This window comes from Carcharodon carcharias, chromosome 3 (assembly GCF_017639515.1).
Source record: "Carcharodon carcharias isolate sCarCar2 chromosome 3, sCarCar2.pri, whole genome shotgun sequence".
NCBI lineage: Eukaryota > Metazoa > Chordata > Chondrichthyes > Lamniformes > Lamnidae > Carcharodon > Carcharodon carcharias.
The window spans coordinates 96,501,173-96,512,966 of record NC_054469.1 but is presented as its reverse complement, the minus strand read 5'-3'; the positions used below and the strand labels follow the sequence as shown (position 1 = coordinate 96,512,966).

At 42.3% G+C, this 11,794-nt stretch overlaps 1 protein-coding gene across 8 annotated transcripts in view; it reads left to right on the top strand.

The window, feature by feature from the left end:
* Positions 1-2,133: 2,133 nt before the first annotated feature.
* ikzf1 (IKAROS family zinc finger 1 (Ikaros)) overlaps positions 2,134-11,794 on the top strand; it is a 127,393-nt gene continuing 117,732 nt past the window's right edge. Inside the window, exons 1-3 of one of the 8 annotated variants that reach the window (XM_041184104.1) lie at positions 2,134-2,321; positions 2,889-3,030; positions 4,526-4,588. In XM_041184104.1, coding sequence (XP_041040038.1) covers positions 3,006-3,030; positions 4,526-4,588 — 88 coding nt within the window. In that variant the 5' untranslated portion in view covers positions 2,134-2,321; positions 2,889-3,005. The remainder of the gene's footprint in view (positions 2,322-2,888; positions 3,031-4,525; positions 4,589-11,794) is intronic. The other 7 variants (XM_041184105.1, XM_041184098.1, XM_041184097.1 and 4 more) reach the window with 7 other exon arrangements.

Below are 11,794 nucleotides of genomic sequence, written 5' to 3'. Positions count from 1 at the left end.
GGCTCACTTTCTCAATCCAAATTTCCTAATATTACACACAAGAATGTAAGAATTAGGAGTGGAGTAGGCCATTTGGCCCCTCAAGTCTGCTCTACCAGTCAATAAGATCATGGCTGATCTGATTGTAGTTTTAACTCCACTTTCCTGCCTGCCCCCCATAACCCTTGATTCCCTTGTCGATCAAAAATCCACCTAACTCTATCCTGAATATATTCAATGACCCAGCCTCCACTGGTCCCTGAAGGAAGAGAATTCCACAAATTAACGACTATCTGAGAGAAAAAAAATTCTCCTCGTCTCAGTCTAAAATGGGAGACCCCTCATTTTTAAGCTGTGTTCCCTAGTTCTAGACCCCCCAATAAGGGGAAATACTTTCTTAGCATCTAACCTGTCAAGTCCCCTCAGGATCTTACATGTTCCAATAAGATCACCTCTTATTCTTCTAAATTCCAATGCTTATTGACCCAAACTGCTCAACCTTTCCTCATAAGGTAAACATCCCAGGAATCAATCAAGTGAACCCTCTCTGAACTGCTTCAAATGCAATTATATCCTTTCTTAACTAAGGAAACCAAAACTGTACACAGTACTCCAGATGTGGTCTCACTAAGCCCCTGTATAGCTGTAGCAGCACTTCCCTACTTTTATACTCGATTCAAGTAACAGTGCTTCTTCCTTAGAGGTCAATATTGGCTCTCACCCTTCTTCATGGGGCAGCAGTGGCTGCCCAGTGACAACTTATTGGGTATTTGAGAGCATAAAAGTAGAAAGGGAGGGTGGGGGAGAGGGAAGGAGATCCATGTGGGAAGCAAGCTGTTCTTGGTCACACCATCTGTAGCTTTCACATTAGATAGCAGGATGAGGCTGAAGTGGGAGTTGAGAAAGAGCACAAGGCAGGAACATCATCATCGTGAATGTTCTCAGCAATGCAGGAAGCAATGGCCTCTGGCATAGCTGTACCCTGATGCAGAGCATGGTCTCCTCAGGAGGGTCCAGGTGTTCCAGCATACCTGTCTCCATTTGGTTCTGGTCTGTTTCCTTCTTTTGTGAGCTGCCTTGGGAAAAGGAAGAATGTCAGTGATTATGCATGGGTGATGTGCCTGCTAAGGTTAAGTAGCTGGAGGTGTGTGGAAGCAGCAAGAGATGAGTGTGAGGCTGGCAGGTTTGTGAGGGTGAGGTGGCTTGTCTGAATGTAGGCCTGTATCCTGATTGCTAAAGGCTGCTGATGGGTAAGTGATGGGAGTGTGGTACATTGAACACTGTGAGGGGTTAGTGGTGTTATTGGTAAGAGGCATCATTTGAACATACATTCGTCGAATTTGACCACGTGTGAGACATTCCTGGCCGGCTGCTCCCACTCCCTTCTTGGAGTTTGCTTTGATGGCCTCCTGCCCTCTCCAAAAACATTGTTTTTTTTAAAAAACAAAAAAACTGCGGATGCTGGAAATCCAAAACAAAAACAAAAACAGAATTACCTGGAAAAACTCAGCAGGTCTGGCAGCATCGGCGGAGAAGAAAAGAGTTGACGTTTCGAGTCCTCATGACCCTTCGACAGAACTTGAGTTCAACTCCAAGAAAGAGTTGAAATTGTTTTTTTTTGCTCCTTTCGACCTCATGCACTAAAGCCTCCAGCGTGAATAGGAAATCCTGGGAGCCCTCACTTTTGGCCATTGCTTTATTTGGGATGTTTATCTTTGCAGTTGATTCCTGCAGAACCAACAGGAACTTCCTAACATGGAGTAGAGGCAAGGGAGTGCTGTCTAAATTACAAACCCCATGCCAGTGATTTGGTGCAGTTTATGTTTTTGTACCTGATTGGGGGAGGGGGGAGCAAAAGTTGGCTTTTTTAAAATAAAGATGGCAAGCAAGTCTTTAACATTTTTCCCTCTGGATATTGGCACAACTACAATGTGACATGGCTGCCAGTCTTTGATGTTCCTCATTCTTGGAATGTGTGTAATCCACACTTTCCACTTTGCCTTCTGTAAAATTGTACCCCCCCACCCCCTCTTTATTAGCATGTATACGAACACGTCGTGCTCCCATCCTCTGCTGTCGTTCAGCACAGACATTGCGGTGCAGCAGAGGCTCCTGACACCCAGTGCCACCGCTCAATACACAGGGCATTTGGCTGTAAGCGAGCTGAGCGGAGCCCTGGGCTCTTCCACCAATCCCAGCACGAGGGTGTGTGCGCACGGTCGGCGCATTGGAAGGAGGAAGTCGAGCGGGGAGAGATGTACAACCGCAGGGAGTCCAAGTGTAGGCTGCACATGGAGCAGGAACTGACGGGCTGTGTGTACCGCCAGCGAGGAGGGATACAGGTAGGAAAGAACTGCCAGCCAACTCATGCAACTTGACCCTTGTTGTCGCTTAATATCGTACAGCCGACACACACAAACACACACTGAGGACTTGCACTGGTATGAGATTGTCAGAGCAAAACAAAAAATATGGAAAGTCAAATCATGATTATGTTTGCCTTCTGGTTTGGAGGAGGCACCTGTTAGCTCGGCTACAATGCGTTCCTGCCATCGCTGCATGAAGTTCAGTCTGTGGCCGAAATAATTTCGGGTGCTCATCTGCAAAACTCTGAATATGCCTCTACCCGTATATAGCTAGAAATATAGTGTATATCCAAAGTTTTGGGAGTGCGTTGTGCATGTTATTTTGCGGAGCTGCGGAAGTCGGAGCACATTAATGCGACTGTCAAAAACTATTGAGGAACAGTAGTTTTTTTCTCTCTGTATTTTAGTGGCAACAGCAGAAATAATCTGAATTCTGTACCGCTGCAATTTATTAAAATAATTGCATAGTGAAAAACCATTGGGTGACAAAATCATTTATTAATTTTGTTCAGAAATTGACGCGTAAGGTTTTTCGTTTTCTAGCTCTGGTTGAGAATTTGCATATTACAGTGGTATACTTTTCTCTGGAGCGTCTTGCAACACTGAAAAGTTTCGAAAAAGGCAATTCTGGAGATTTTTTTTCCCATTAGAATCTCTCACATGCATGGTCAAGAGAATGAGGAAGGTTAGTTGAACTATTTTGGGGAAGTCGTTTTAAACAACTTCTGTTTGCCGTTGTGATATAGAGAACTTCACTCATTTAAATAAATTGTGCCTTATAACTTTGCGGGCACGTGTCGTTGGTACAGATTTTCAGACAAATTGGGCAAATGCTCCAATGAAAGAAGATGCGCGAATTATTTCGTTCCTACCTAGAATTTGAAAATTGAAAATGTTCTGCTAAATTAGTCATTCTGTAATTATACAGTGTAGGGCAGTGCTGTAGGAGGAACTAATTTATTTTCAAGGCTTGCTATTAGCCAAATTAGTATTCAGATATTTGCATAAAACAATTTTGTATGTACAGAACATTTCGGGGTGGGAGGCAGTAATGTAGAAATATTGGTCATTTTAGGATTTGGGCACATTAGTAATTTGTTTTAACACGTTCTTGTAAATATGTTGCCATTTCTGTTAGCAACTACCAGTGAAGTTAGTAAATGCTAGACCTTTAAAATTGTTACTTGGTGATCTTCATAATTAATTAAATTACTGGTTTTGCAAGATCTAGTTTCATAATTGTTGAATATTAAAGTGCACCAATTTTTCACAGACACTGCCAGAAACCAATCACTGGTAATCTGCAATCCTAGCAAAAACTGTAAAAAAATACTTGTACCCCACAAAATCTCAACCGTCTACTCCCTGGTGTTTGCAGTTGCTTCAAAACCAGTGTTTAGAACATAAAGTGTTACAGCAAAAGAGTAGCAGCTTCCCACCATTCGTTCCAAATCTGTGGAGCCATCTGTCAGTAAAACAGGAAGACATGGGTTCCCTTTCTCTCCTGGGCTTGTTTCGCTATTTTAGGGAGATTCACTTCTCCCTATGTAGGAGCTAACTGAAGAAATTGGTTACTGTGACTTCTTGAAGTGAGGGACAGAGTCTAAAACTGCTGTTCTGCCCATCTGCTGCTATATGAGGTGTATTCATTATTAATCGAGGCATAGCTGTGCTGCTCAAATATGCAGTCCTGCTTGGGTAAATGAGACATTCTTCTGCAAATTGCTTCATTTTTGATTGCTGATTGTACAAGTGTCACAAAGCTGACTCAAGGTTCATCGATGCATGCTCAGTAAATTAGAGCGAACATAACTATAGATCAACCAGAGAATGAATTCTGTGCTTCTCTTCACATACAATGACCCAGGGCCATTTAATTTTCTGCTTAATTTTGTTGCAGTCAGTTTGCATTTTTGGGTTATTATGGAGTGGGAAATTAACAATAAATAACAAATTTCGTCAACCTCTGCCTGTAATGAAATTTCTATAAATCTTTGTAATCTATGAAAGATCAGGGTCCCTTGTCAGATAGTAATGTATAGTTATTTTTTTCAAGAGTGTTTGGATCTGAAGGAAGAAGGGCATATTATTCTATAGCAGATAGTGAGTTAGAATGGTAAGCAGTTTCATTATCATCCGTCCAGTAACTTGCTATATGATTCCTTTCCCCAACATTGTAGAGCACAAGCAGAATATGGAAACTGAAGAGGCACAGGACATTTCCCAGCTGTCAGGTGAGACAGGTAAATAGCATTTATGTATTTACACCATATTATTATTCAGCTCTCTTTTATACATTAAGACACACTTGCTCCTGATATTTTTGTTTTTAATGTTTTGTGTTGTATTATAGGAAGCTGACCATACAAACTTTCCATTATAACACACATGCTAGATGAACTCTCATGAACTGTTATAATAAGGGTGGAGAGTATACATGCCCGTAGGAAACTTTTCTTTTTCGATAACATTTTTTGGATCCATGGTCAAACATGAGTAAATTCTATTCAAAGTATTAATCAAAGAATTAAGTTGATTAAAAAGATTTTTATATTAGTAATAAAGATAAAAATGGTACATGATGGATTGAGGAACTTGAGGGAATGGCTCCTGGAATTGACTGCATTATACAGGACAAAACATAATTCCTCCTTTTTATTTCTATATTTCAATCCAGCCTTACTTTTGTCCTATTTCTACTTCCACAAGAAAAATCAGTCAACAAGGGAGGTATATATTTCCTAGTGATTTTCATATGCGGAACTCCAAGTTGGGTTTATTAGCATTCATGCTTAATTTGATCAAGAAATTATTTGAAACACAATCCTTAAACTTTAAGTATACTCAGTTAATAAACCTTATTCAGTCATACGCAACGGAATATTACCCATTTAGTTCCTGCTGGTTGAGGCTTATTTCTCAACAGCCTTGGTATATGTTTTTCATAAACGTGGTGTGAATGTGAGACATTTAGTACAATTATTAGTTTCTCACATCCTCCCCCATAAGAAGACCACACAACCTGCAACTCTATTCCACATTAGCCATTGAGCTGCTTGTGTTCTAACGTCCTCATACACGTTGTCCCATACAAATACATTGTCCCACAGAAATGCCACAATCTCAATTTGCGAGTGTTAAAATGTCATTTGCAGCTCTAAAGGTAAAATATTGGAAACATCAGAAAAATTACAAAACAGTTCACTTTTTAAAACTAGTTACCTTTAAAGAAAAAAAATGTCGAACTAGCTAGAAGGCATGTAATGTGACTAGCTGTAAGTGCTGTTCAGGAGCCTGTCTCACTTCCCATGCATCAGTTATTCTGCTAAGTCCTGGTTCCTCCCAGCAGCTGCTTATCTTCTGGTCCAGATCTTGTTGCCAGCTGCTTGTCTCCCTGTCTATGTCCTTTGAAACAGGCACTCCTTTCCTGCTCCAGGTCTTTTCAGGACCTGCTCCTCCTTGATGCCATGCAGTTTTTCAGGAACAACATTCTGCATTCCAATGATGGTTACATCCCAATGATGCAATCTCTCACTGGAGTGAACAGAACATCAGCCTGTTCTCATTGAAGACTAGAATATTAAACTTGGCCTATAGCCTTGACTACCCCTAAGGGCAAGGTGCTTGAGTATTTTTCGTGACACCTGTTGGGTGTTGTTCTTCAGCAAGTACATATTTTGTCTTCAGTCTATAGTTCTTTTTTCCCCTTCTGCCCTACACAATTTATAAATAAATAAAAACTTGCATTAATATAGCACCTTCCATAGCCCCAAGATGTTTTAAAATTAGCATTCATTGCTGCAAAAATTAAAATATATGCGGTTAGCAAAGATATAGAGCCAGATTTTGAGTGGCAAATGAATGGCACCCGCTGTTTGTTTGACTTCCACTTGTACATAGAGTTCCTACGGGATTTTGCAAGGCAAGGCGTGATGCCCTTTGTTAGTGACTGTATCTCTCCTTAACCAGTCGGACTGAAGAATAATGAGCAGCGCATGGTCTATACTAGGAAGTGTAAGTTAGAATTTAATGCTGAATCAGGTGCAGAGAGTTTTTTTTAAAGTCGGGAAAGGAAAATATGGATTAAAAGGGCAAGAGGCAAAAGACAGAAGAAGTTTTTTTAAAAAAAGCTTTTTTTAAAAATGTCTCCTAAGTCTAATTTAAAAAATTGAAGGAAGGTGCCTTCACTCTTGAAAAAGTTAATTTCCAGTGCCAGAGAGGTTGTTTGGCCATAGTTAAGGCTTACCACATCATTGAAAAGATATTTAGACTGACATGAACAGGTCGGAGCTTTTTGTGGTGAGTTTAGTCCTTGTCTACAGCATCAGGACAGGAAGTTTATGCTGTTTTATGGATAGGAGTACGATGTCAAGATGACATTTCTGCACAGCATACAGGGCAGCAGAGTATCTTCAACAACAGCTTTTGGGGGATTTGTGTGTAACTGCACATGTTCCAAAGAAGAGTCATATTGGACTCAAAAGGTTAACTCTGTTTCTCTCTCCACAGATGCTGTCAGACCTGCTGGGTTTTTCCAGCATTTTCTGCTTTTATTTCAGATTTCCAGCATCTGGAGTATTTTGCTTTTATGTACTTATTGGAAGTTGCTGTCCAATTTACCACTAGCTTCAAAGTTATTATCACAGGAAAAAAGCAGCCCATTGCTTCAGTAGGCTGCTCTCTCATTAGAGAGAGACAATTGGTGGTGAGTTTAACCTGAGGGTCAATACACCTCAGGCAAGGGGTAAGTTTGAGAAGGCAAGGCCTTCATGAATGACCTCAACTGGTATAGGAATTGAACCCATGCTGTTACTATCACTGTATCACAAACTGGCCATCCAGCCAACTGAGCTAACTGCTGCAGTGATCAGTTTCATTAGTTGTATTGCATTAGAAATTCAGCTTTGATAATAGATTGATACAAGGAGAGGAAGATATGATTCAAGTGTAGACTTTCATATTACAATATATGTAACATATGTTTTCTGCTGGGTACAGTTATAAGGGAACTTTTCAGAAACTAAAGAGTAAAATTTCCAGTTTGGAGTCGTTACCAGAAATTTAAGCAGGCAGAGGCCAGGATATTTCCACTGTGAAAGAAGGAATTTTACCTTTAAATATTTCTCCACATTTTCTGAACTACTGTACTATGAAGATGTTTTTAAAAATTGTCATTGCTTTTGTCTTTCTGCTTTGAATTCTGAATATGTTGAAACTTTGGTGTAAACTATCCTTTACGTCCCATAAATAAAATAAGTGTTGTCTTGTGGTAAACAGCACAAGCCATTAACTAAGTCAGTCAGTTTAAAAAGATTGCCTGGATTTTCTGAACAGTGGCAATCCTGGGTGCATAACCGTTGTGCAAGAAGATTCTCCTGATTCGTGCTGCTGCACAATTCCCCTGGGATCTTCCAGTCCCGGCTGTCAGAGAAATGTGCAGCACAGCATCCCCCGGGGAACTCCAGCAGAGCGGACTAGAGTTGGGGGAAGACAGGATACGCCCCCCCTTTTTATGACACAAGCGGCTGTGTTCTGTTAAGTTTAAAGGTCCAGTCTTCTAATGAATATTAGTGAATGGGTGAATGGGTAGTGATTTTTTTTTAATTCATTCAGGGGTTGTGGGTTTTACTGGCCTGGGCCAGCATTTATTGCCCATCCCCAGTTTCCCTTGAGAAGGTGGTGGTGAGCTGCCTTTTTGAACCGCTGCAGTCCATGTGATGTAGGTACACCCACAGTGCTGTTAGGGAGGGAGTTCCAGGATTTTGACTCAGGGACAGTGATATATTTCCAAGTCAGGATGGTGAGTGACTTGGAGGGTAACTTCCAGGTGGTGGTGTTCCCATCTCTCTGCTGCCCTTGTTCTTCTAGATGGTAGTGATCGTGGGTTTGGAAGGTGCTGTTGAAGGAGCCTTGGTAAATTCCTGCAGTGCATCTTGTAGGTGGTACACACTGCTGCTACTGTGAGTTGGTGGTGGACGGAGTGAATGTTTGTGGATGTGATGCCAATCAAGCGGACTGCTTTGTCCTGGATGGTGTCAAGCTTCTTGAGTGTTGTGATAGCTGCACTCATCCAGGCATGTGGGGAGTATTCCATCACACTCCTGACTTGTGCCTTGTAGATGGTGGACAGGCTTTGGGAAGTCAGGAGGTGAGTTATTCGCCACAAGATTCCTAGCCCCTAGGATGGGGGGGTGGGTGGGTAGGGTGGGTTGTTAGGGGGCAGCAGTCACATGGTCAGGGGGTAGTTGTATCAGGTCGGGGGCCAATAGGTGGTCGGGGGACAGTAGTTAGGTGATCGGGGGGGTGGTCAGATCAGGCTGGGGAGGAGGGTAGTTGGATCAGGTCGGGGGGTCGGTAGTCAGTTGGTCGGGAGTGGGGTATAGTTTGATCAGGCTGGTGGCGGGGAGGTAGTCAGGTGGTCGGGGGTGAGACGGCGGTATTCAGGTAGTCGGGTTAGTTGGGGGGGGTGGGGGTGGGTAGGTGACTCAGCCAGGTTGTCAGGTAGACAGACCTGTTCGGAGGGGTTTTGGATTTAGTCGGGTGGTTGGGAGGTAGGTAGCTCAGCAGGGTGGTTGGTTTGGGTTGGGAGATAGTCAAGTGGTTGGGGGTGTAGTTAGATAGGGTTGGGGGTGGGATAGTTGGCTCAGCAGGGTTGTTGGTTTGAGCGGTGTGGTTTGGGTGTAATTGTGTTAGGTCTGGGGGTAGTCAGGTGAGGTTAGTGGAGTGGTCAGGGGACAGTTGGTTCAGCAGGGTTGTTGGCTTGAGTCAGGTGGTTTGGGGGTAATTGGGTCGGGGGGTTTGTCGGGTCAGGTAGGGGAATGGTTATGGAGATAGTTGACTCAGCAGTGTTGTCAGGTAGTTGGAGGAGTAATCAGGCCCCATCAGACGGAGTGGTCAGGGGGTAGTCGGGCCGGGTTGGAGGGTGGTAATCAGGCTGGGTCAGAGGGGTAGCCTGTTTGGGCCTAGTCAGGTGGTCAGGGGATTTTTTTAGGGAGGTAGTTTGTGGAGTTATCCAGTTAACCTGTCTAACACTTCCTGGATAACTGTTGAGGTAAGTCTCGTGGGTCTATCTCAAGCTTCCGACTCTAGCTCAGAGTTGGAGACATTTGTGGAGGGTCCCGGGCAGCGGGGGATTTGCCTATCAGAAAGTTAAACTTCCCGGCAATTCCCACATAGGACCACGCATCAGGACCTCTTACAATCTGGAAACCAGTAGTTCTGGGCCACTGTTATCAACCTCAAATATGATATAAATCTAAAATAATACGAACATAAAGATGAAGAAGTGTCGAAGAATAGGCATTGTCCTTGCGCTGAGCTCCCTGGTCAGATTACATGAAAAGCCCCATGGCACTATTCAAGGAAGAGCATAGCTCTTCTTCCATTGTCCTGGCCAACATTCATCCCTCAACCAACACCATCAGTCTCAGATTAACTACAAAACAACAGACACTCACTTCAAAACATTGGTTGTAAGGTGCTTTAGGATTTTCTAAGGACATGGAAGGTGCTTAGATACTAATTATTTTATTTATCTCAGTTATTGCACTTTTGTTGTGAAATATGTGTTACAGTTTTCACATCTCATTAATTAGTTTTAGATGAATGTTCTTCTTGACTGTATTTAAAGTTTTGATTCAACTCACTCCTAAGGGAAGAAATGTCACCTAAAGCCTGATGGAGCATTATACACACTTTGCTACGAGGAAAAGGTGTGATTAGGGAAGGTAAACAAGACAGTATGGAACTCTATAATAAAAACAGATAATGTTGGAAATACTCAGCAGGTTAGGCGAACGTCCGACTGACTTGCTCATTATTTCCAGCATTTTCTGTTTTTGTTTCACATTTCAAGCATTCACAGTTTTTTGCTTTTGTATTAGTTTGGAACTCTATAATTATTTAGAGCTACCATTAGTGTTGATTCATAGGTAGACATTTCAGATTTTTATTTTTACTCTAATTCAGGTTTAAAAAAAAGTCAGTTGAAAGCATCTGGGTGTAAGTGCTTCCTGGGTCAACAACAAAGCATGATGTTAATAATAAAAAAAAATTACGTGTAATTGGAATTCCTAAGAAAAGCAATTTGAAAGGAGAAAATACTACATTTAAAATAAGTAAGTACATAAAATTGTCTACTTTATATATAATGGTATAAAGGAGCTGGCTTGTACTTTCGGCTGTGGTGCCTCCAACCCAGAGAATAACCCTGCAGCACTCTGTGTCACAAAGAGTTTTATGATTGCTGATGCCCTGTTACTTTAGACTGGAAAAAGGACATATTTGTTCACACACATGACGCATGACTTTTGCCAGTATTTCAGGAAAAACAGAGACTGATTTTATTTTTAAATTATTCATGGAACAAGAGCTTCACAGACAAGATCAGCACTTATTGCTCATCACTGAAATCAGATGGCCTTCTTATGAAGCAATATCAACTGTGTTTTAAAAAGTTTGAAACTCACCTTTTGGAATTTAGTTGTCAGGCTTAATTGGATTGAACAATGAATTTACATGACTTATTGAGCAAACGCAAGATTAAGTGGTATTCTCATCCCATGACCTAATCTGTCCCCTGTCATGTATCCTTTAGGACAAAACAAATTTGATGATAATCCTAATTGTTTTGAATTAAGTGAAGGGCAAAAAGTTATGGCATATTGGTAATGACTTACTGAAAGCATATTTTTGCTATCGTAAAGTGTGGGATTTTTAGCTGAAACATTTAGGGCTGGGTTTTCAAACTGATGTTGGGAACCCGTGCCTGAAGAATTTCCAGGTCCCGACCCCTCGTCACCTCTGCATCGCTCACGCAATGCTATTTCAAAATGGTGATTCTCTCATGGGGCAGAAGGAGAGCATGCCTCCAGGTTAGTGGCGTCGAGGGTTACCAGGAGCTGCCTGCCGAGCACGAGTGGCAGAGACAGACAGCAGCCATGATGGGGCCTGTCGCTGCCTTGCTGAAGATAGTAGGCAGCAGCACCTCAGAGGGTCTGCAGCATTAATGCCAACAAATATGGCCATGCAACAAATGCAAGGTAATGCGCACAATCCAGCGCAGATCCCCCAGGTCCAGACACTTTTCATCGTTTAGAAATAAACTTCGACTTCTCCCATACTTGCACCCGACAGCTGTGCACTAACATGCACCAGACTGTTCGTGTTCGCTGAATTCACCATTGAAAATTTGTATCCTCCCCTTCCCATCGTGAAAAGCTCCTTCGAGAGCTTAATGAGCCACTAATTGGAGGCGAATGGATTCCCATTTGACCCCTCCTGTCTTCTCTAAAAGTTGTGGTGTGCCCTGAAAGTGTCAGGATCCAGAGATATTGGGCGGAATTCTCTGTGCCCCCGGCATCAGGCGTGAACAGTGGTGTGAGTGGACAATATGACACGATCACGACAACATGAAATCAATTTGCGATTGTTCACTCAGCCCACCATCG